The sequence below is a fragment of the Alligator mississippiensis genome, chromosome 13, assembly GCF_030867095.1.
Source record: "Alligator mississippiensis isolate rAllMis1 chromosome 13, rAllMis1, whole genome shotgun sequence".
Classification (NCBI taxonomy): Eukaryota; Metazoa; Chordata; order Crocodylia; family Alligatoridae; genus Alligator; species Alligator mississippiensis.
This window is the reverse complement of record NC_081836.1, coordinates 48,787,346-48,811,388: the sequence shown is the minus strand read 5'-3', so window position 1 is coordinate 48,811,388 and position 24,043 is coordinate 48,787,346. Positions and strand designations below refer to the sequence as shown.

The following is a 24,043-nucleotide window of genomic DNA, read 5'->3' as shown; positions in this document are numbered from 1 at the left end:
TGTGTATATGCATGTGTGGACGTGCACACGCACGCACACAATTAAGGACACAAACCCAACATGTCTGGGTTATTTCCGCCCCTGGTTTTTTGACACCGTTTCCAGCCGCCCCCCCCCCCCCCCCAGTGATCCGGCTGCGCACACACACACACACACACACACACACACACACGCACACACCGGTCCGGGCCCGCGGGTGCTGCGGGGGGGGGGGGGGGGGGCCGCGGGGCAGCCGCCGCCACGTCCCCGCTGCCGCCCGCCTGCCCTCTCGCCCGCCCGCGGCTGGATCGATTCGGACGCGATTCGGACTCGCACTCACCACTCCTGGTTCTCGGCCGCTTTGGGGTTGAAGCGGATGTCGCTGTTGACATTGAACAAGACGTCCTCGTCCGCCAGCGCCGGCGCGGCCACCTGGTAGAGGGGGTGCTCGAAGAGCGCGGCCAGGCGGGAGCGCCCCGGCCCCGGCCCCGGCCCGGGCCCCGGCCCCGCTCCCTGCCCGGGCGCCGGCGTGCGGAGCTCCCCGTCGCGGATGAGCTGCTTGCGGCTGCGGTCCCGCTCCGGCCGCTTCAAGGCTTCGCCCTTGTCCGAGGCGGCCGCGCTCTTCTCCAGCGAGTGCGAGCTGAGGTTGGAGCCGGGGTCGCTGCTGAAGTCCTGCAGGATCCGCAGCGTGTGCTTGCTCGGCCAGCCCGGCTCCGCGCCGCTCCTCGGCCGCGGCTTGCCCCAGCCCGCCGCCTCCTCGCCGGCGCCGTGGGAGCAGGAGCAGCCCGCCTTGGCCGCCCGCTTCTCCAGCTTGGGGAGCAGGTCGATCATGATGTGCATGGTGCAGGCGACCAGGAACACCATCAGGATGAGCACGCGGAACTTGCGGACCAAGAGCATCTTCATGGTCCAGGTGGCTCAGGAAGGCTGGGGGGAGGGGGGTTGCACGGGGCTCTTTCACAGAAAAAGCTTATCGAGGGTCAATCCTTCCTCTCCTTTTTGTTTTCTTGTTTTGTTTCTCCCCTCCCTCCCCCCTCTCTTTCCTTTTGGGATCAACCGCAACCAAAAAGCGATCGAGTCAGTACGGCACCGGCCAGGGAGAGTCTAAGAGCCATAGGTCCTCATGTCTCTGGGCTGAATGGTGGAGCTCAGCCAAAATACTAACAATAATTATAGATAGATAGATAGCTATAGGAGCAATCGAGTGCTTCAAATCAATAGGAAAACCCCGGCGACGGCATGCCGATTTGTAAACCCATCTGTTCACACCTGGATCTGGTGCTGGTGGTACGGGGCTCGTGGGAGCGAGAGGCAAGGGGGGGCTTGGGCTGCAACAAGAGACGCGCACATCTGATGGAGCTAAAAAAAAAATAGCCGGGGAGGCATCACATTCATCAAACCTGTGAAACAATCAGCATCATAATTAAAAAAAAAAAAAAAGGTTTCAGGAGAAGAAGGGCAAACGAAACAAAACAAAAAATCATCCACAAGATCTGGCTGGGTTGAAAACGCTGCTTGCTATCCTTTGAGATGGAGCGGTGATGCAGTGGGACCCCCCCTCCCTCTCTGTCTTGCTTTCTCTCTCTTCTGCGAGACTGTTTATAAACATTGGCTGGAGAAGGGTTTTCTCAGGCTGGATCCGGCTTCTTCATCCATCGCATCCCTGGCTTGGGGTCTGGCACCTAGGATCACATCCAGGTGGCTGCTGTATCCGAGCGGGGTTGCCTGGGATTGTCTGCCCGGGCTTGGGCTTGTTGGCTTCCGGACTGCCGGGTAGCACTGCTGCAGCGCGGCGGAGATGGGCTCGGAAGGAGGGAGAGGAGAGGAGAGGAGAGAAACTAGCAGGAGAAATCAGCAGCGGTTCTTCCTAGCAAGCGAGCTCAGGTCTGTGATCGCTGCCGGCGCTTACAGATCTGCCCTTTAAAAAGAGAAAGGAAGGAAAGGAAAGAGAAAAGAAAGCAAGCAGAGGGGGGGAGGAGAGAGAGCTCTTTGGCAGGTGCACAGTGAAAACCCCTTTCAGCTCCACTGAATGCTGGAGACTGGTTGGACTAGTAGCGCTGCAGCTCCAGCCTTCGGTGGGTGTGTTAAATATTATGAGCGAGCCATGAATCCAGCCTTCCAGACGTCACAGTTAAGAGATTGGCTAAATAAACGCTACAGTGATAGTAACAGGAAAACCTCAACCAAAAGCCCTTTTCTTTCTCCCCACCCTCCCCTCTCTCTCATTCTACTGCAGCTCCAAGTGGGGCAAGGAGAGGGCGTCTGTTTCTCAAAGGTTTGCAAAAAAAAAAAAAAATCTATGCTAATAGCATTGCAAAGTATTAGTACAGTCTGACTGCCTAGACTCGGGAACACGAATTCTGCTATGTCATTGTCTAGATGGGAGACGGCATTTTCTAAAGCAAATCTACTTCTTTCCCTCACCCCCCTCTGCCGAACAAGGTCAAATTGTACAGCTCCGCTTCTGTTCCTCCCCAATCTTTAGTTTTAATCTGAGGTCCTCTGGACTGTAATCATCTTTCAATGGACTGCAGTGTAATAATCCTTCCCTCTGGTTACATTAGCTGCACGGGCTACCCGTTGATGGCCAGATAGTCTGATGGCAAATGAGATTAGACGCTCAAGAGCACTCTGCGTCTAGGAGAGACACTGAAAGCTGTCTCTACTGAGTTAAATAAGGGGGAAGGAGATTTTGAGACTTGATTCTGGGTCCAGTTGCCAGCTCCGCTGGAAGCTTTGTACATGAGCAAAGACAAGGCACTTGACTCTCTCTTTGCCTCAGTCTTCCATCTGGGAAGTGGGGACAATAGTGCTCTCTTTCTTTGCCTTTTTTGGGGAGGGGGCCTGTCTGACTCTGTAATATGATTAATAAGATAAAATACCCATCCCCTGCTGCCTTTTACACAGAAACTGAATGTATTCACTTATATTTACATGCCACGTGAGCTATGACAGAATCACATTCCTGGATATAGCACAGTCAAATCATTGAGCTCTTCTCCTTGAACCTCAGAGCAAACCTCAGAGAGGTTAAAGGCAGCATTTTGTTCTAAAGGCCTCCTGTCATTTTTAACAATGGGAGCATCTGCTTTGCCAAGGTGAGAAATGGCTCTAAAAATATCGAGGTGAGCAGGCCCTGATCATCTAAGCTCTCCAAAGCAGACAGGCCTTTGACTTCAGCGGGGCTCAGGGTGAACCTGGCAGTCTGCCGACAGGGAATACTTCAGAGAAGTGGAGCAGGCATTTGCATACAGCTCTTTAGGTTGCTGTACTGCTATTAAGCAAGCTGCACTTCTGCAGTATTTCACTTGAAATACAGCTTGGAGCTGACCTCGCAGTACAAAAGACCTTATTTGCATATGCGTTCCTAGGCACGTGTTCACACCTAATCGCAACGAATTATTCCGGGCCCTTGCTGCTGTTCTTGAATGTAAAACTGCTATTGATATGGCCCGAGAACTGGAATTTCTGAATTCTCCCACCGATTTGCTTGGAGATCTGGGCAAGTCACTTATACTTCTGGGCATTGCATTTTAGGCCCACTGCAGAGAAGTACAGCGAGGCTCAAATAATTGATTCCAAATGATCAGTTCAATGCTTTTTGTCTTAATTTCTGCTTAGTCATAGGTCTACTCAACCCTTTACCCCTAGCACCTTCTCACAAGTCAACACAGGTATGTTTTGAGCTCATGTTCTTGTATAAAGCAGAGTCCCGGATGAAGAAAAATTGCATATCGAACGGGTCCAGTTGTAAACAGTAGGGCATAGATAAGGCATCACTAGAGAGGTTTGGGAGGGAAAGAACAGATTGCTAAGACACTTTAGATGCCTCAGGCTTTTAATAGCACTGCCCAGGTTTTCAAAGATTTGGTTTTCTTACAAACATAACCATATACCAGCTCACGAGGAGTGAAGAAATCCCTCCCTCTTCCCTTTTAGCACCAGCTCTAATAGACTCCTCAGATAGCACTTCCACATCAGGTCTGAAATTTACCTATAGCAGGCCTCAAAAATTCCTAGAAATTATCATTTAAAAAAAAACCAACAACCCTGAAGCTCACTTAACAAGAAAGGAGTTGGGAAACAGAAAGATATATTTTGTTCATTTTGTCCCCATGCATACCGTTCATGTTCCATCACCCTATGAAGTAGACTATGGTCTGGGACAGACATTGCATAAACCAGTTTGAGCCAAATCAGCTAAGTCTGGTACTGCATTCAACCGGGTTTATCTCAAACCAATTTCAGCCTTTTTGAAACTGGTTTATGTGCACTGAATGTCTGTTCTGTTAGAGGTTTAAACCAGTTTCTAATAAGTTTGAAAAACCATGAAGCTGTCAACAAACATCACTGTAACAAGGGGGTGAGGGTGGAGCAGAACGTGGAAATACTGAAATACCTACATTAGACCAAAATTATTGGAAGGACTGTCCAAATACTCTAACCTAATAATAAACCAAGAGATGGAAACTTGTCTTCAGTACCCCAGTGGCTTCCAACTTTCACCCCTTGCAAATGTTTCTCACGGTACCAGGGCCACATGAGCCAGACACAATGCACTTTAAAGCAGCCTAGGGCTTGTCTTGGTCCTTCACAACTGCTGTGGTCTTCCATTGACATGTCTTCTTGATGATCAGATGCCATTTTGAGGTCAAGGGGGGAAAAAAGAGTTAGAGAATCTGTTAACTTTTCACGGCTTCTAGGAGTCCTTTGATTCCCCATACTACCTAGGGATGTTAATAAAGTAGAGTTGTTTTAATTTCTTTATTTCTTCTGTCACCTTGCATTGCTATTTCTAAGTACAGATGTGGGCACAGAATGGAGCTGTCTTGGGGTGGGATTAGGCAGCACATGATTGTGGCTCCTAGCACTAGCTACTTCTCCTCTGCTGCCCCCCCTCAAATGTAAAAGTCTAATTCCAGCGAGGAGCATAAATATAGGCCAAGTCTTATTCCTTCAGTGGAACACCACCCATGCCTTAAGGTGCACCCATGTGTTAGTGCTTGCTGGATTGGATCGATCGATAGATCTGTATTGCCACTAGCACCAGCATGTCCTGCTCTAAAGCTTTTGTTGGCACTTTTGGCAGAGCAGTGACTCCCTAAATCTATCACTAATTGCTTTAAGAGGTTTGCTATAATGGACAACAGCCTTTTCAGCTTGGCATGCCTAATTAAATGTGAGTCTTAACATTTAATGTGTGTCTGAATGAGAGCAGAGACACGGGATGCTTTAAGCACATTGTGCATGGCTGTTTCTTATCCTCTGCTTCTTTCAGTGCTCGTGTTGGGTAAAGGACACCAGGGAATCCTGGTGTGAGGAACCAGGAAGAGCAGGTCCTATTGCTTCCCTGTACTACTCTTGGAGGGAGAAGGATGTGCATTGTCCAAACTCTCTGAGATAATAATCTTCTCAGTCTCATGTGGCTCTCAGGAAATATGCTGCTTCCTCTTGGTTGGTGGCATTATTCTGCCTGGTGCTACACCTCACCATTCATAGGCCAGCATTCTTGGAAGCAAGCTGAGGAAGTATGGGTTGGATGAATGGACTGTAAGGTAGATAGAAAGCCAGCCGGATTGTCAAGCTCAGTGAGTAATAATCAATGGCTCAATGTCTAGCTGGCAGCCGATACCAAATGGATGCCCCAGGGGTTGGTGCTGGATCCGGTTTTGTTCAATATCTTCATTAATGATCTGGAAGATGGGATGGATTGCGCCCTCAGCAAGTTTGTGGATGACACCAAGCTGGGGGTAGATACACTGGAGGGTAGGGCTAGGATTCAGCATGACCTAAACAATTTAGAGGATTGGACCAAAAGGAATCTCATGAGGTTCAACAAGGACAAGTGCAAAGTCTTACACTTAGGAAGGAACAATCCCACATACCAGTACAGGCTAGGGACCAACTGGCTAAGGAGCAGCTCTGCAGAAAATGACCTGGGGTTTACGGTGGACAATAAGATGGATGTGAGTCAACTGTGTGCCCTGGTTGCCAAGAAGGCTAACAGCATACTGGGCTGTGTCAGTAGGAGTGTTGCCAGCAGATCAAGGGAAGTAATTATTCTGCTCTGTTCACCACTGGTGAGGCCACATCTGGAGTACTGTGTCCAGTTTTGGGCCCCACAACAGAAAGGATGTGGACAAGTTGGAGAGAGTCCAGCGGAGAACATCAAAGATGGTTCGGGGGCTGGGGAACATGACTTACAAGGAGAGGCTGAGGGAATTGGGTTTATTCAGTTTGGAAAAGAGAAGACTGAGAGGGGATTTGATAACTACCTGAAGGATAGCTCCAAAGACGACAGAGCTAAACTGTTCTTAGTGGTGACAGATGACAGAACAAGGAGCCATGGTCTCAAGTTGCAGTAACAGAGGTTTAGGTTGGATATTAGGAAAAACTTTCTCACAAGGAGAGTGGTGCAGCACTGGAAGAAGTTACCTAGACGTGTGGTGGAATCTCCAAACTTGAAGGTTTTTAAAGCCTGGCTTGACAAAGCCTTGGCTGGGATGATCTAGTTGCTTGAGCAGGGGGTTGGACTAGATGACCTCCTGAGGTCTCCTCCAACCCCCATTTTCTATGATAGGCTATGGATACAGGATGCACTAATTTTCTCTTTGAAAAATGCTCAGTGCTTCTCAGGCAAAACACTTTCCAATTTGTGATGACAGGGTGCTAGAATCCAAAGTGTCCTTGTTCCACGTAACCAAACATGTAAACAACTCAAGGGATTCTTTGTGTTTCCATACTGAGTAACCTACATGTCCACCACAACTAAGCAAGCAGAACAACCAGCCAATGTTCACCAACCAACAAAGGGCTGGAACATAACCTCTGCTTTCAGGGAGGCAGCTGTTTATATCCCTTCGTGTTGCTATTCTCTCCCTTTACTCTTTTCTAACTCCAGCATTGGAGGAATCTGATTGGCTAGGGACAGAAATTACACATAAACCAATACAAGTGATCAGAAACCAGTTCAAATCTGTAACACAACAGAAGTTCAGTGCACATAAACCACTTTCAAAATGGCCCAAACCAGTTTAAAATAAACCTGGATGGATGTAGTACCAAACTTAACTGATTTAGGTTAAAATGGTTTATTTAACTTCTGTCCCAGATCCCCTCCAGATTTAAGTTAACTCACAGTCCCCCAGCATCCCAGGATGCTTTGCACCTCCACCACAAAGCTCCCCCTTCACAGAGTGGGCCAGCTAGCTTTGGCCCAGGCTGTCTGCTCCAGCCAAGCAGGGAGGCATATCCCCCTGGCTTCTGGCCTGAGCCACTGCAGGCATGTGGCTGCAGTTCCAGAATCAAAAGTGAATGTCTGTTCACTTGCTTATTAGTTCAATTCATCCTCCGGCTTTTTGACTGTCTGTAGTTAGCCTTAATGATCAACATTGTTCTCTGGTTGGGAGCCCAAGGACATGAAACCAGGGCATTCATTACCCAGTATGGGCTATTTTTCTTTCTCCGCTCCCCATGTGGAATATGGGCCGAGCAGGTTCCAACTCAGTGGGGAAAGCAGCACCTTTACATACCTATTCCCCATCCACATGCCTAGGAGGAGAGATACAAATAATGTTTTTTTCAGATTTTGCTCTCATCTCTAAAACCCACTGGTATGGCTAAAGGAGTTCCTCCCTTGACAGTTTGCTGTGGGTTCATAGAGCAAGTAACAATCTTATATTTTCATTCAGAGTGTTTGAATGAACATGGACCTGACAGAAACTGAAGATTTCAGTTGCTTCTTGTCTACAGCTCACACTGGCACATCAAACAGGTTTAGCCCCAACAGGTTTAGCCCCAAGCCCCATGTACCTGAACTCTAAGACACGTATAATGACCCCGTTTCAGTGGGCTCAGCAGTTACTTGAGGTTGCTTGTTGTGCATTTTTATTTGTTGAGACATAGGGCACTGGAAGAAAAATGCAAATATTTCCCCTTATCCGAACTCGGAGCTTGCATATGGAACTTAAGGACAGGGCCAGCAGCTTTTCATTTTCTGCTGTGTTGCATGGTGGACAAACATTACCCCTGATAATTCCTAGCATGACACAAACAAGGAAATAATGAGCTCTTAATGGAATATTATGGCATTAATAAGTTATTGCATGCAGATAATTTCAAACAATGGAAGTCCCTCACCATTATCCCTTTATTAACTTCTTTTGATTTCTTGGCTATTGGACCAAAGGCAACAGTCTTCTGCCTCCTCTGAAATATAATTTGAGTTTTATTGGAATTTCACATAAAATGACTATAATCACATGTGAGATTGTTTTGCATATGGTCATTAAATACATATATTTTTTAAATAACCTAACCTTGGTTTCACTTAACAGTTCAGCTGTATTTCAGTTCTTATCTTCATAGAGCACAGATAATGTTCCTTCTCCCTTTTCTTTGAGCGGGAATTAATAGTTCATTTTTTGTTGGTAATATTGAGCAGACTTTTGTTCTCTAATTTATCTTTTTGCCTTGCTGAGGAACAGCAATGCCCATTAAATGGAAGAATTCATTTTGGCAAATCAATGAAACCCAGTTTATGCCCAGCCACATACTGGGCACATCTATACATGTGGTTTAATACGCATTAGCCTATTTTAATGTGCCGTAAAGCATCATAAAAAGTGCACTTTCGCTAGTGCACATTGAAATAGGCTAACGTACCTTTTTCTAGTACCTCGCTAGAGGTACATAGAGGGCATTTGTACACATGCTTGCACTGCAGTGCCAGGTGCTTTTAAAAGTGCCTGGTATAGTGCACTTCTAAAAGTGCACATGCATTTGTATGAACGGCTAAATGTGCTTCAGTGCTGAGAAAATGGCAGCGGCATGCTTTTTGAACTAACACATCGAAAGTGTTTTAGTTCAAAAGCGCACCACTGCCATTTTCTTAGCACTGATGTGCATTTTGCTATCTATACAAATACAGGCAACGCAGCGCTGGTATGTCAAATACAGGCGACGCAGGTGGGGCTTGGTTAATCGAGTCTGCTCCTTCGCACTAGATCTCCAGCACATCAGAACAGACAGTGTATGTGTATAAATGCCCAGAGGCACTATATTTATTGTGCATTACCAAAAGCGCATTAATGAACCTGTAGACGTGCCACCGAGCCAGTCAAGTTTCATTTTTTTCTTGGTTTTAGAAGCATGGCATGTAAAGGGCAAACATGACGGCAAAGACTACAAGCTATGGCTTACCCACGTTTTTCTTTCAACACTGTTTTTATTTTTTTTGGTAGGCTCTCAACTCCAGGCAAAGCATTTTCTCATGCTGAAAGTTGTTTGCCTGATGTCTCCTCCTCTGTTATTTCAGATGAGGGAACTGTCTTCCTCCTCAAAGCAGGATCTGTCTGCTCAGTCTAATCTATGCTTCCTTTTGTGAAGATACATTACTACATCCTGGATCTGTTTCCTGTGTCCTGCCTTATAACACCCCCCACCCCTCCAGCAGCAGGTAATAGGCATGGAACAAGGGTTGCACATTGGGCTGCGGTGCAATGAAACAAACCTTCATTTTTAAGGTATGTGCTTGAACCATCCAGTAACAGAAAGAAATCACTGTTTCTATTTTTCATACGTAACCCCTGGCTTATTCATGGGAGATCAGCCACAACTGTCTGCAGCTCTCATTGGCTTCACGGCAAAGCAAACATGCCCACAGCATTGCTTCCACTGCATTTCATCTCAGAACTTTTGTTAGATGCTGTATATTTTCTGCCATCGTGTCCAGATCTCCCAAAGAATCAAATATGCTGCCTGGCTAGTCATCCCTTTCCCCTAATGGTTTTGCTAAGGTTGATTGGAGGTGCATTGAGCTGGGAGCCTGAGCTAAATAGTAATGAAAGGGACTGACATGCGATCAGCTTTCATTGTTGTAAGCAAAGCTGGGCTGCCCTGTTTAAGTGTCACAGCACCCAGCACATCTGAGCCCATCATGAAAACGCATCTCTGGCTTTGATTCATTTCCAGTGACCAAATCTTCCTCTCCGGCCTTTCATTTTGAATGGGCATGTTCTTTGTTTTTGTATCATCCAAGCTGCATGTGCAAATGTAGGAACCAGATGGAAAAACTGGATGGGGAAACTTCACTTTCCTGATCAAATCAATTAAACGGAGCCTGTTTGGCCCATTTATTTCTTATTAAGAAGCGGTCCCAGTGGCAGGTAAAGGGGTTAGATCCCCCCAGTTGGTGTAAATCGGCATTGATTTCAATGAAGCAGAATCTAACAACGCCGGCTGAGAATCGGCCCCAGAATAGTTAGCTCTTACTTTGATCAGAACAAAGACCTACCTGTTTATATAAGAACATACCTATTGTTGTTTCTAAAGCTATTTCATTTGGGCTCTTCTGGTATGCACATTTCCTCTATTCATTCTTGTGGAGAAAGAATGTGATATAGAGCTACGGTGGGTCTGAAAAATTCACTTCTTAAGCAATAGGATGTTATATTGAAAATTGACTGTTAGGAAAATGTGTTATTATCTAAAAATGATTATTTTAAACTAAGTCAAAACAAATTATCTCGACATGCATGGCATGATAGCATACACAATTTGAGCGATTGTAATTTCATCCTGCTATAATAAAATTGATTCCTATAAGAAATGTGATCAAATCAACTGCATTCCTTGTAGACTTTCTTGAAATACACTTAACTCAAACAACAGAATAGGAATAAATCCTCTCTCTCTCTCTCTCTTTTAAATATATAAAATGTTGTTCAGTAAATTGCAGGCAGCACCGTTTTGCAGATTCATTGAAGTCAGTGAAGCTACATCAATTTATAGCAGAAAAGGGTATGTCTGAAAAGTGCATATCCAAATGCTAGATCAGAATATATTTGTGTGCATGTACAAGCACATACCCACTACTTGTTTGTGCATTGAAAGAGCTCTAGGTTTTGGTTTTGAGTGATGCAATTGTGGATTTGGTGGGAGTTTTTGATTCCTTAAGTTATTTTCATATAGTTGACTGAACTTCCAGTCAGGTTATAAACACCGAGGGATTAAAAAAAAATCTTATTACTACCATGAAACAGATGTCCTGTCTTAATACATGTATATATTGTATCAAGAGTGCTATAGCTGGAATAGAGGCAGGGGGATGGACCAGTGGGAGGGTCTTTAACCAGCAGTGCAGCTAGGTGGATAAAATAGCTTGGAGTCTATTCATGGCTCTGGCTCTGCTACTTGTCAGTTGAGTGGCCTTGGGTACTAACCTCCAGTACTCACCTCTTTGGTAAAGCACTTTGAGCTCTGCTAAAAGAAAGCTCTGTACAAAAGCTAATATTAGTATAAGAACTTTGGCCCCAGTCCTGCACATATGAATCCCTATTTTCAACTTTAAGCATAGAAGCATCCTAAAAGAAGTTCACCGTGAATATTCATATGAGCAAAGACTGGGCTCGCAGGGTGCATATGTGGGTTCTGGTTCCAGAAAAGACACAGGTACTTAACACTGGCTTCAATGGGACTACTCACACGCTTACAGCTGAGCATAGGTGTAAGTGCTTTGCTGGATGGGAGCCATGTGGAGGTACAGAATCACTCCTGCTGGAGACCTGTTATTACTGACAGATAGAAATGGGTGGGAAAACTTTCATCAAAATGAAACATTAATGAAAAACAAGTAATTCCCACAGCTTGTGTTCTGTTTTCTGATCCGCTCTAGGGACAGGCCACTCAACAGGGTTCATTGTCCATATAGAAAAGAGAATTTTGAACACAGCTCTTTGCAAAGGACAAATGACTCCCCCCGCCCTCCCCCCAATTATTACTCTAAAGGAGAGGTGCCAGTGAGACGCTGTTTTTAACAGTGCAAAAATGTGCAACCCCCACAAAGTCCCTCCAAACAAATAATTCGGCGATAATAACAAACCTGGGCAAATGAATTCGCTCTGTGTGAGTTCTAATGAATTCGCTCCTAGCCCTTCCTGCAGCCTCCCGCTTTGTGTTGTTCTGATCGCTGATCCTCGTGGCATTGTAACCCAAACAGGGCAGCTAGAGGCAAGAATTCTAATCCCTGCCTGCACAACCTTTTTTTTTGGTATGAAAAGATTCCCTTTTGATCTTAGAATTAAACCATTACAGCCTGTGTTAACATGTACCCATTAGTGGCCTGACCCTGCTCTCATTGAAGATAATGGGAGTGTTGCCATTGACTTTTAAAGGGAGGAGGTTCAGAGCTCAAGCCTATTGTTCTACTTCACTGTGAATGGGATGTGATTTTTGAAAGGTTAACTCTTTTATTGTACAACTCCGCAGTATTTTTCCCTTGGGTCACCTCCCTTCTAGATTCCAAGGGTACCTATTCCCTTGGATGTTGATTCATGTAGCACATTGTGTCTTTACAACATTAAATCCCCACTCTGAAACAACAGACATTATTTGCTTTGCCGAGGATGAGACATTTGCATGGTTTTTATAGTTGAAGCTGGCCCATAATAAAGTGCAGGGGACTGGTTTTATGCCTGCAGCACCAGATGCCTGACTCCACCCTAGATTTTCTGTCTGATTTTTAGACACATCATTTAATCTCTCATACCTCTGTTCTCCATCTGTTTCCCTAGGTTGTGAGCAAGTTGGGGCAGGGTTTGTATCTGAATATGCTTTTGACCAATGCCTAGCACAATGAAGTCTTGATCTCTGATATATGCAAGCAGTGGCTATATAGATGCACCTTATCTAACCGCTTTAGACTTAGTGTCAGTGGTGAAGACAGTTGCTCACTTTTTTTGTGGGAAGATAAACATTTTTTGGATACTTGCCATGAAGTATAACAAGGATATAACTCCCGGGTGGGCAGCAAACAGGAACATTAGAAATACAAAGTGAAAGTGCTTTCAAGTGCATGCTTTTCCCCTCTTTGGTTCTTTCATCATAGGTAACTAAAAAAAAAGAAAAAAAAGAAAAAAGGTTTCCATGGAAATTATGAAACCAAAGGAGATAATATCAGGCTGTGCTTTGTTCTGTGTCCTCTAGGTGTAATGCAAGCTATAGCGTAAATAGAACTATGTGGTGGGTCACCTTTGACAAAAAGGGACTGTTTCCCCCCTCCCTAAGATACCTTATCACTATGGTGATTTACTGGTTTTAACAGGAACACTGTGAGTCAGTGGCATTGTGATCACTGATGAGATACAAATCCTCCTGGGGGACAAGGCTAAGTAACTTGTTGGCCAATCTCCCTCAAAAATCTTTGTTTTCTTCATTTCCTGACAGAACATCATGGCCATTGTATGCAGAAGTTAATTCTCCAGGAGTGGAGTATTGGGCGCTTCAGGTGTCACTGCTAAAAAACAACTTCCTTGTTGTTAAGGTGAATTGAATTTCCCCCTTGCAAAGTTTTTCCCATTATCTTTTGAATTAATGTTCTGCATATGGCTATCCGCTCTGATTTCTATTCTTTCTTACTGGAAAACATATCAAACAGATACAGAGCAGTTCAGTAGGTGTTCAGATGTTTAAAAATATTTAGGCAGTTCAAGGAAACTTAACTAGATCAGTGCCTAGCGTGTTGCAACCTAGATCTGAGTTGAAATCTTGGAGGCATGACTGAAAGGCATGCGAGTACTATTACTACAAATAGAATTCATACTACTTATGCTAAAGCTAAAATGACGACCGGGACACAAGAGGTTTCTTATTATGCGGTGGCTGCAATAATGTTCTGTATGTTTGTTTCCTTTGTCTGTCTTTATGGCATAGGCCGGTGGAGGCCAACCTTTTTAGCAGGTATGCCACAAATGAGCCCCACACCCTCCCTGGCTAGGGACAGACATTACACATAAACTGGTTTAAGTGATCAGAAACTGGTTTAAACCTGTAACAGAACAGAAGTTCAGTGCACATAAACCAGTTACAAAATAGTTGAAACTGGTTTAAGATAAACGTGGTTGAATGTAGTATCAGACTTAACTGATTTGGGTCAAACCAGTTTATGTAATGTCTATCCCAGACCCCTCCCTGGTTTAAGTTAAACCAGAGTCCCCCAGCATCTCAGATGCTTTGCTGGGCTGGGCTGGGCTAGGCTGTGTTCTGCTTCAGAAAATAGGCTATCCCCACCCCTCTCCTCCCTAGCCAGAGCTCTGGGGGAGACTGCAGGCACAGCAGGGTCTGCTCAGCTTTCCTCACTGCACACTGCTCAAACAGGGATTCCCCGCCCCCCCTTCCACCCTCCAATCCCACAGCACAGCCTCCAGCCCCATGGACCCATGACATGTGCTATCAGTGGCAATGCGTAGGGGGTGCACAGGGGTGACTGGCCACTGGGGGAGCAAGTGCCCCCCTGACTCAGGAGACACCAGTCACCCATGTGTGCTGTGTTAGCTAATGCTAAGAGGTGTCCATGTCTGTGTCTCCAATTTCACTGGGACAGGCAGACAGAACAGTGTCCACTTAGGGCTTTTTGGAGCTAATCAACAGGTCAGCTGGAAATGTCCCTCCATTTCTTCCTTGGAAAAAGCTGTTTAAGAAGAGCTTGTACTAATGAGAGAGGCTTTTGTTTTGCTGAAGGGTTGATAACACTGTGGTTTTATCATCCCCTTGGTGGGTTTACAGCCCTGTCAGGTTTGCAGACAGGTCTGTAGACATGGAGAGGGAGGTTGAAAACTTCAGTATCACCAACAGATGCATGCACTGCACACCCCTGCTTTGCCTCAGAGTGCTAGCACACGGCTGGGGTCTGGCAACACTCCTGCCCCTTGAGCAGCCAGAGGAGAAAAGCATGAGACAGTGCAGGCAGGGTCGGGGGTTTACACCCCTCCCTAATCAGAGTGTCCTGCCGGGGCTTGGCCTCGCCCCCCCTCAGCTCAGCAATATGGAAGGGAAGGGAGGGCTGCTCTAGCGGTTCCCAGCTTCTAACCTGAGCCACTGCAGGCATGTGCCTGCATTTCTGGAATGAAAAGGAAATGTGTATCCACCTCCAAATCGGTTCAAGTTTTGCAGGTTAGACTAACCTGCAAAGATTGAATCAATTCAGGCTTAGGCTTTTTGAATGTCTGTCCCTAGCACCTAAGTGCCAGTCTAACTCTCCTCTCCTACTAGATTGGCTGCTCTGCTTTCTGCTCCCTGCCCATCTGCAGCTCTGCTTTCTGCATCCTCTCTTATGTGCCAGTGTGCTGCCTGTCTCCTCCCCAGTTTGCCATGTTCCACAAAATGGCTTCCTTTGCCCCTTATAACACATGTGCTGCAGGTTGGCTACCTCTGGCATAGACTGAGCAATTTGCACTCAGTTTGCAGTAAATAGTGTAAAGTTGCCCCCTCCCCCCAAGGCAATGTACCCAGGCTTCCATGCTCCATAGGGGAAGTGCACACATTGCTTTGGACTTCATTATACTCCCAACTAAGTGGCTGGGCCTTTACCTGTACACAGGCAGTGTAGTGAACAGAATTCTGCATGGCTCTTGCACAGACCATACAACAGGGTAAGGGAAGCATCTCTCTTTCCTTTCATTGCACTCATGTGTGAGGGCTGACAGAAATTGGCATTCCATTGGTCTGGAGAGCAGGGCACTTCAGAAGAAGAGCTTTTCACATCCCATTGCACTTTTTCCACTCACTTTTCAGAGCTGATGTAAAGAGCTGCTAGAAGAAGCACTTTGCAGAGTGCACAACATGTTCTGCCAATCTGTAAAGCTCAGGACCTATGCTGCCTCATCTGTAGTCCCTTCTCTGCATCCGATAAAGTAAGCTGCTGCTTATGAAAGCTCATGTAGCTCTTGATTTAGTTAGTTCACCAGGTGCAAATCTACCCAGCTTTCTTCCTGACGTCAGGCTAATGCAGCCAACTACCTCTCTTTAATGTTGTATTATCTCCTAACCACTGATTTATTTACAGATACAGAGTACATGGCATGTGGATGTCTGCTCATCTGAGAAGCATGTGTCAGTGCTAAATAACATTCAGCAGGTTGGCTTTTATAATTCCCCACTTCTCTCTTTTTCCTCCTTTTTGTTAAATGTTCAGAATTCTTTTCAACCACAAAGAGCAATGCCAATTTTTTTATATGGCAGTTTAGTCATAACCTGCATACCAAAAGGGTGGTTGAACCTGTGGCTTCACACAATAACAAACTCAAATTTTGCAGCAGTCTAGCTGTGGCAGCCCAGCCTTGCGTAAGTCCTTGGTGTCTGGAGTCTGGGTTGCAGTAGCATTATCAACATTGGTATTGCAAGAGTCTGATACTATTGGGTGTGTCTACAGGAGGAGTGCAGACATATCCCTTTTGAGGTCCTCTTGGAGCTGTTGCTTCTGTTCAGCCATAATGCCATGGGCCAGTGGTAGTGGTTGAATCTGCTGAGCCTTTTTAGGCAGTTTTCAGTGGGATGATGTGACAGTTGCATGAGAGGCACATTTGGAGTCAAAATGACATGGCATAAAATAGCTACGTTAGCATGATGTCCCGGTCAGCCAGTTAGCCCTGCACAGCAAACCATGTTCCCAGTACCTGAACTAGATCATTTAAGCTAGGTACAGACATTCAAAAAGCCTGAGGTGGAATCAATCTAAGTTATGTGGCTTTCTGTAAATGGTGTAATTTCGATCAGTAGTGAACAGAACACACATTCGCCCTTTGGTGAGGGGTTGAAGGGGCAGGCAACTCTTAAATTGAGTTTTGCCATTTTTAAACCAGTCAACGTGTGCCAAAATTCTGTTCTGCTACGGGTGTAGACTGGTTTCTGAGCCAGTAAAAGTAAAAGTTACCAGTAAAAGTGTAATGCCTGTACCTGGCCTTAGACCTCAATTAGGTCTGCTGGCACAGCACTGCATAAGGTCACGTAGGCATCTCTCCAGAAGGCAAGCTCTGTGCACCAAATATTTGCTCCATTTCCCCTCATGTTGATTGGAAAGTAATGGCAAACATTTGCTTTGTGTTGTTTATATAAGTCTTCCCTAACTGAAACATGGCCAGGAAGTATTGTCAAAAAAAACCCTTAAGCTCAAAGATTCAATATTTTCAAACAAGCTAAGAAACAAAAACTCAAGAGCAGTTGGAGAAGGCCTGAAAAAGATGAAAGCCCCTGAGGGATGGATGTATTTGTTTTTTTCTAGTTTGGTCCTTCTATCAGCCATGAATTCTTAAGCAGGGGTGAAACCCATGGCTAAGAAAATTCAAGGCCTACCAGTGATCCATTAGACCAGCTACAGGCTGCTCTATGAAGGGTCATTTATTTACAGAAGTTTCCTCTCTGTGCATCAACACATGCTGCATCTTGATGCAGGAAAAAATGGCTCCTGTAAATTTGACATTTGTACTGAATAGTCAAGTCTGCAGAAGCCAATGAAGGCCTGATCTAGCTTGCTGAATCCTTCACCCAAAACTATTAATACCATTTTTGCCTTTACAGCTTGATATTGCAACACGGTGAGCATAAGTGTAGGAGTAATAGAAATCCTCATTTGTTACAGACTTTGAGATTTGAAGATGCTTCATACTTTGCACAACTGTTCAGATCATCTAACCTGATGAAGCCCTGATGAAAGCAAAGATTTTGAGAGCTTCTGTGAACTTCCTGTAATACGGATCCACTAGTGGATTTGAGTCCACCAGGATGCATCTCAACTAGCGAAGGGAAACAGGCTAGTAAATAAACCAGGTAGTATAAAAAAATGCAGTGGAAATATACATTTTTGTTTTAAATCTGCTTTGTTCCTAATGCAAGATAGTCCTGGTAGCTACTGTGCTACAAATAATAAAGTCAATAATCAATTAAAAAACTACACGTGGAAGCCAAAAAGTAGCAAATCAGGATGGGTAAATTAAAACAAAGGAACAAACATCAAAAAGCAGTGGGAAAGAAATATTAAATAGACAAGTTTCAGAGAAAGAACAAAAGGAAAGAGAGACAAACAAAGACCAAATATATGAAGTAAAGAAAAGTGCTTCTAAAGAAGTACTGAAAATAAAGAACAGGAGAAAATAATGAAAGAGGGGAATAACAAAGAATAAGAGACAACAGCTTTGAGTGTGATTTGTATACATATAATCCAATTGAGCATATAATCCAATAAAAACACTTTCAATTCAATTTCAATTCAATTTCACTTCTGTTTTCTCACATGCCTTGTGATCCCCTAGGCTAGGGACAGACATTACACACAAACTGGTTTAAATGATCAGAAACTAGTTTAAATCTGTAACAGAACAGATGTTCACTGCACATAAACCAGTTTGAAAATGGCCGAAACTGGTTTGAGATAAACTTGGTTGAATGTAGTATTCAACTTAACTGATTTGGCTTAAATCGGTTTATGCAATGTCTGTCCCAGCTCCCTTCCTGGCTTAACTTAAACCAGAGTCCCCCAGCATCCCAGATGCTTTGCAGCCCTGGGTGGAGCTGTCTGCTGCAGAGCAGGGCTGGCTGTGCCCCCTGCTTGGCTTCTCCCTGCCCTTCCCCCCCCCCCCCCCACTGCCTGCTCAAGCAGGGATTCCCCCTCCCCTCTCCCTCTGCACGGCCGTAGCCAGCATACGGTATGCTAGCTAACACCGAGAGGTGTCTGTGTAAGGCAGACAGGACAGTGTCTGCTTAGGGATTTTTGGAGCTAACTGACAGGTTGGTAACATCCCTCCTTTCCTTCCTTGGAAAAAGCTGTTTAAGAAGAGCTTGAACTAATAAGAGAGGCATTTGTTTTGTTGATGGGGTGTTAAATGCTGTGTTATTTCCTGTGTGACTCCCTGCTGTGTAATTACATGTTGTGTAACTCCCTGCTGGCTCCTTCCCTGGTCAGGAGCAGCAAGAGGGAGGGGAACCCCTCCCTAATCAGAGCATCCTGCCAGGGCCTGGCCATGCCCCACTTCAGCTCAGCACTATGAAAGGGAAGGGAGGGTTGCTCTATTGCCCCCTGGCTTCTGACATGTGCCTGCATTTGCTTAATCCAGAGGGAATGTCTGTATGCTTACAAACCAGTTCAGCCTAGCCAGGTGAGACTAACCTGCAAAGGTTGAATCAATTCAGGCTCAGGCTTTTTGAATGTCTGTCCCTAGCCCCAAAGGAGAAGGAAATAATGAAAGATGCAATACTGATAGAAGCTACCTCCTACCTCTTGTTCTGCATGCTGCTAAAGTGCCATCTGGAAAACTTGGTACAAATGAGATGTTTTATATTCTTTATCCATCTCTCTACTACTATGGACTCAGACAGAACAGTGCTCAGGTATGTGTTGCGGTCATGGTGAGCAGTAATATAATGAGGGGTGGGCAACCAGAAAACCGGCCCCAGGAGCCCTCTTGAATGGGGCATATGAATGGCAGCACTGCTGCAGCCAGCTTGGCCCCTGCCGCCATCCTCCTGCCACTGCTACCAAAGGTGCAGACCCTGATAGTTAGGCTTTTGATAATAAAATCAGGGAATTCTGTCTAGCAATAGTATATTAGGTGTGGGTGGGGATGGGGTGCAGAGAAGGCCCAGAAAAGGGCGAAGTACAGCTAGCAGGATAAGCTCTGTCAGGGCCCGGATCGCTCTGTCTTCTTATGGACAGAGCTGACTAAAGCATACAGTCACTACAACAGCCAAAGGTCTCCACAGAGTGATTCTTTGGGCCAAAGAACAGAAAATATCTACCTTCTCCCCACTTCCTTCATCTCAGCATGTGCCTACAGCCCAGCCCTGCTACTTGGAGACTGACATTGCAATTAGTGTTCCAGCTCCAAATGCGCAGTTCCCACTGAAACTCAGTTCACAGAAAGGCTTCAGCATCGGTTTAGGAAAGTATGTGCCACAGGCGTCTAACAGATGCATGAGTGCACTCCAGGGTGAACGTGGTATGGAGTCAGCACAAATGTCAGAGCGCTTAATCACACTATTTTGCACCTGCTTTTTGTATCAGAAACCTGTGGCAAAATGGGAATTGACTGGAAATGGGATTTGACTGGCCAGCTGATCCCAGCACTGGATCCAGAATCCCTGCATCAGATCCAGAATCCCTCTCTCTCTGAACTTTTTTTTTAAGAATAAAAGGACCCTTTAGGGGTAATGGAGATGAGACATCAACATGGCTATAAAACGACTTTGAGGGTTAAAAGCACTGTATGCAATGGCTGCCCCTGAGGGGAAAGCACTGACAGTTTGCATGCTCTTTCCTCTATGAAATTTATTGAGATCATGTTCCTATGCAGCAGCACTTTCTCCTCCACGCATTCATTGCAGCAGCAAGAAGCTTGCTAGGCTTGTGAGCACACCCCTGCCAGCACCAGGGGGTAGGCACTGCATAAAGTAACTTAATCCTACATTTACTGATGCCTAATATCTGGAAGGGGCAAAGAACAACAGCAACAACGACAACAAAAACCAACCCCAAATGGATGAATGAGAGAGTGAGAGGGGAGAGAGCGAGAGGACGGGTGAGCTTGGAAGGGCAGTGGGTACAGCAGGGCCGATTGCCGCAGAAACTGCTTCATAGAACTATCTGGAAAAGGATTTTCTCCTTTTGCTCTGCTTCAGACTCAAATGTGCACAGGGATGTTGCCTGCTGTGAGCCCAGTGCATCAGTGGTGTAAGTCCATTGACTTCAGAATCAGCAGTTAGAGATTTTGCCCTGCAGGCCAAATAGGCACATTTTCAGGATATTTGGAACCTGAACTGTACTTAGTCTTCTTGATTCACACACTCAAAAAAGCAAGAGCCCCTGATGTGAAGAAAAACAGCTTTCCAGCTTGAACATATGCAAGCCATATTTCTACAACAATAATCTCCTATGAAAGTTAAAGCACTCAGTGACATTGCGGATAAATCAGACGGCAGGTATTGCAAGAGAGTAGGCATATGCTGTAGGCCTGGTTGGTCTGTGATCACAGTATAGCAGTAATAAAATGTAGGAAAGTGTGTGCAACAGTGGGGAAGGAATCTCTTTCCTGGAGTCCATTCGGGGTCTGGCATCCCTATATGAGCATGACTTTCTCAATAGATCAGTTTACCCATCTGTAAAATGGCCATAAACTTCTGTAGCACTCAAGGGGAAGCTAGTAGAAGAAATCATAACAAAGCAAGACCATAAAATCTTTCTCTATACTGTACCAACACATTTGAGGTTAGTAGAAGTAGTTATGCTGGAGCTCTGTTTATATATAGAACCTGATCCGAAGTCCATTGACATTACAGAAAAGATTTCTGTTCACTTTGTATCATGAGCATGAAGATAGGCTGCTGGAAAGCCATTCCCTGTGGAGGCCACTGCAGCTTTGGGATTAGCTTCTCACTTTAGTCTTAAATAGCCTGAATCTCCTGACCTTCAGTACACGCTGATAAGCATATCTTCTCCTGCAACAGATGGCTAAAAACTAGGGAGACTGCCAAGACTTGTGTTGGAAAAGTAATTTTAGCTTTTAATTTGCTTGGCCTGCTCACTAAGGTTCATAATGTCAGGTGTCTCTTCAGTTCATTTATGCTGGTGTTTTTTCTTGATCTGTATATTTTAAAGTTACTGGTATGCCATGGGCACTGAGAACACGTATGCTTTTTTGAGCTAGATTAAAAATCCCTTACTCAAACCTATAGAGTCAGTAGGACTATACATGACAATCACTAGTGATCTGCATGCTTCTCAGTTTTGTTCTTCGTGTTTATAAATCCAGAGAAATAAAATGAAACTAAAGAGGCATATCCTTCCAATGCAACGTGACTTTTGCATCAAAATAGCAGTTTGAATCAGATCGTCACCTTGTGCACCCCAGTCTGGCTCCTGCTGCATCCTGTGGTCAAGGTTCCCTCCAAGCTGTGCGCGTGCGCAGCTGCACAGACTTTAAAATCATGCCACGCACAAACTTATTAATGCTGCACACCCGCCTGGAGAGGCGCAGCATAAAAGTAACACTAGAAGAGACCAATGGTGGAAGCACCAGGGCTAGCATGGGGCACTTACCAGAGGTAAGCTCAGGCAGCGGCTCCTCCCTGAGACCATGTATCTCTTTCCCAGCCCCGATGCCATGTGTCTCCTCACTCCCAGAGGCATGGTGAGGTGGGGCTGGGGGCTGGTGCAGGCTCTGCTGGCACTGGGAAACTGCTCCATTGCCGAGCTCTGATGCCACATTCCTCCTCGCTCCTGGAGGCAAGGCAGGGGCTGGGGTCAGGAAACTGCTCCGCTCCTGGAGGCAATGCAGGGACTGGGTCTGGGAGCTGGCATGGGCTCTGCCGGTGCTTGGAAAATGCTCTGCTCCCCAGCCCCAATGCCATGTGCCTCCTCACTCCCAGAGGTGGGGGCTGGGGCATTTGAATTTAAAAGTATTAAACAAAAAAAGAAGTTGCAAATGGTGTTGTTTTTCTTAGAAGAATCCTAAGCTGTGTAATCTTGATTTTGGGGGTGCTAGTTACAACTGTGTCCAAAGGCATAGGCAGACAAGGTGCTTTGGGTGATGCGGGGCAGACTGAAACAGCGAGTGCCGAAAGGGGGAGGTAGGACCAAAGCGGCACGCTCATGGATCGAAGCGGCGTGCTCACAGACTGAAGTGGCGTGCTCATGGACTGCTACATCTTAGAAGGAACATTGCCTGCAGTCTCGGCCATACAGCTGGGACATAGTGTCAGAGCAGTGAGCTGCGGGGTGGGGGGGACAGGGAAGCTATAGAAGGGCAGTGGTAGCAGATGTGGGGAAGTGGCAGCAAGTGGCAGTATGGGGCCGCACTGGTGCTCCGGGACGAGAAGCAGCAGAAGTGCAGAGCCTGGGCTTGGAGGAGTGCTGTGCGGGGGCACTGCCTGCTGCAGGGCAGCTGTGGGCAAATCCTTCCTCTTCACACATGCCACAGCCCTCCCCAGCCACTCTCCACCCAAACACTCCCAGTCCCCCACAAACCCCATACCCACCCACACCCCACATAGCCACACACACACCCACATGCTCCTTCACCCCACATATACACATACCCACACTCTCCCCTACATGCCACATAGCCACACACCCACAAACCTATACCCACCCACCCACACTGCCCTACAATATACAAGACTAAGACTTCATTTTAAGCTATTCTGCAATCACCTCCATATATACTACACAAACACATGTAAATCAGGACAAAAATATTTTTTGAAATCAAATTAATGAATGTTGTAGTAAATGTTTGATTTCTTTCGTTTTGAGATGCCAAACTCATGCTGAAAGGGGTACTTCTGGGGGGGGGGGGGGTAAGGAGAGGGACTTCCAGTGGAAAAAGTCAGGGGCTATGGGTGGGACTTCCAGTCCCAAGATACTGACCAGGGGGTGGGGCACCTGTCAAGGGGCGGAGCTACCCTTGTAGCCCTTGACAGCTTGCCGAAACTCAGTAAGTGGCCCTCCACCCAAAATAATTGCCCGCCTCTGACCTAAAGGGATGGCAAGCATGACGCTAGCTTTTAAACAAAACAAACAACACACAAAGTAATGGTTGCTTAGTATGGTAAGGTATTTTAAAATTAAAAGCAATCTCAGCTCCTGCTGGACATTCATTAGGCTTATCTAATGGATCCTTGAACTGAATGGAAAGTTTCACAAACAGTCATTCTGGTAACTGTGTAAACATGGTTTCCCTGTTCAGCCCCTTATTGCCATAATCTGTAAAAATCCTTTTTAGAGTTTCATAGTTTCATAGTTGGTAGGGTCAGAAGGGACCTAAGCAGATCATGTAATCTGACTCCCTGCCATGGCAGGAAAGGATGCTGGGGTCAAATGACCCCAACTAGGTGGCTGTCTAGCCTCCTTTTGAAGACCCCCAGAGTAGGGGCAAGCACAACTTCCCTTGTAAGTTGGTTCCAGCTCCTAGCTACCCTGACTGTGAAGTAGAGCCTCCTGATATCTAGCCTGAATCTACTGTCAATCAAAGTATGGCCATTGTTCCTTGTTACTCCCAGTAGTGCTCGAGGGAACAGGGACTCTCCCATAGCCCGCTGGTCCCCCTTGGCCAGTTTGTAGACGGTCACCAGATCCCCTCTCAGCCTTCTTTTATGGAGGCTGAACAGGTTCAGTCCTGTAGCCTCTCCTCGTAGGGCCTGCCCTGCTGCCCCCTAGGTGACCCTCCTCTGGACCCTCTCCATGTTGTTCACATCCCTCCTGAAGTGTGGCGCCCAGAACTGGACGCAGTACTCCAACTGC

The 24,043-nt window shown here is 45.9% G+C and overlaps 1 protein-coding gene and 1 long non-coding RNA gene across 2 annotated transcripts in view; one reads left to right on the top strand and one right to left on the bottom strand.

Annotated features, from left to right (window-relative positions):
- The window catches only part of FAM20C (FAM20C golgi associated secretory pathway kinase), an 85,295-nt gene extending 83,283 nt beyond the window's left edge, over positions 1–2,012 (bottom strand). The window contains exon 1 of the mRNA XM_006260070.4: positions 320–2,012. Within this exon, the coding sequence (XP_006260132.1) occupies positions 320–885 (566 nt within the window). The 5' untranslated portion in view covers positions 886–2,012. The remainder of the gene's footprint in view (positions 1–319) is intronic.
- Positions 2,013–2,224: 212 nt separating this feature from the next.
- The window catches only part of LOC106740412 (uncharacterized), a 33,026-nt gene continuing 11,207 nt past the window's right edge, over positions 2,225–24,043 (top strand). Inside the window, exons 1-2 of the long non-coding RNA XR_001373937.3 lie at positions 2,225–15,892; positions 17,393–17,580. This is a non-coding gene — a long non-coding RNA (uncharacterized LOC106740412). The remainder of the gene's footprint in view (positions 15,893–17,392; positions 17,581–24,043) is intronic.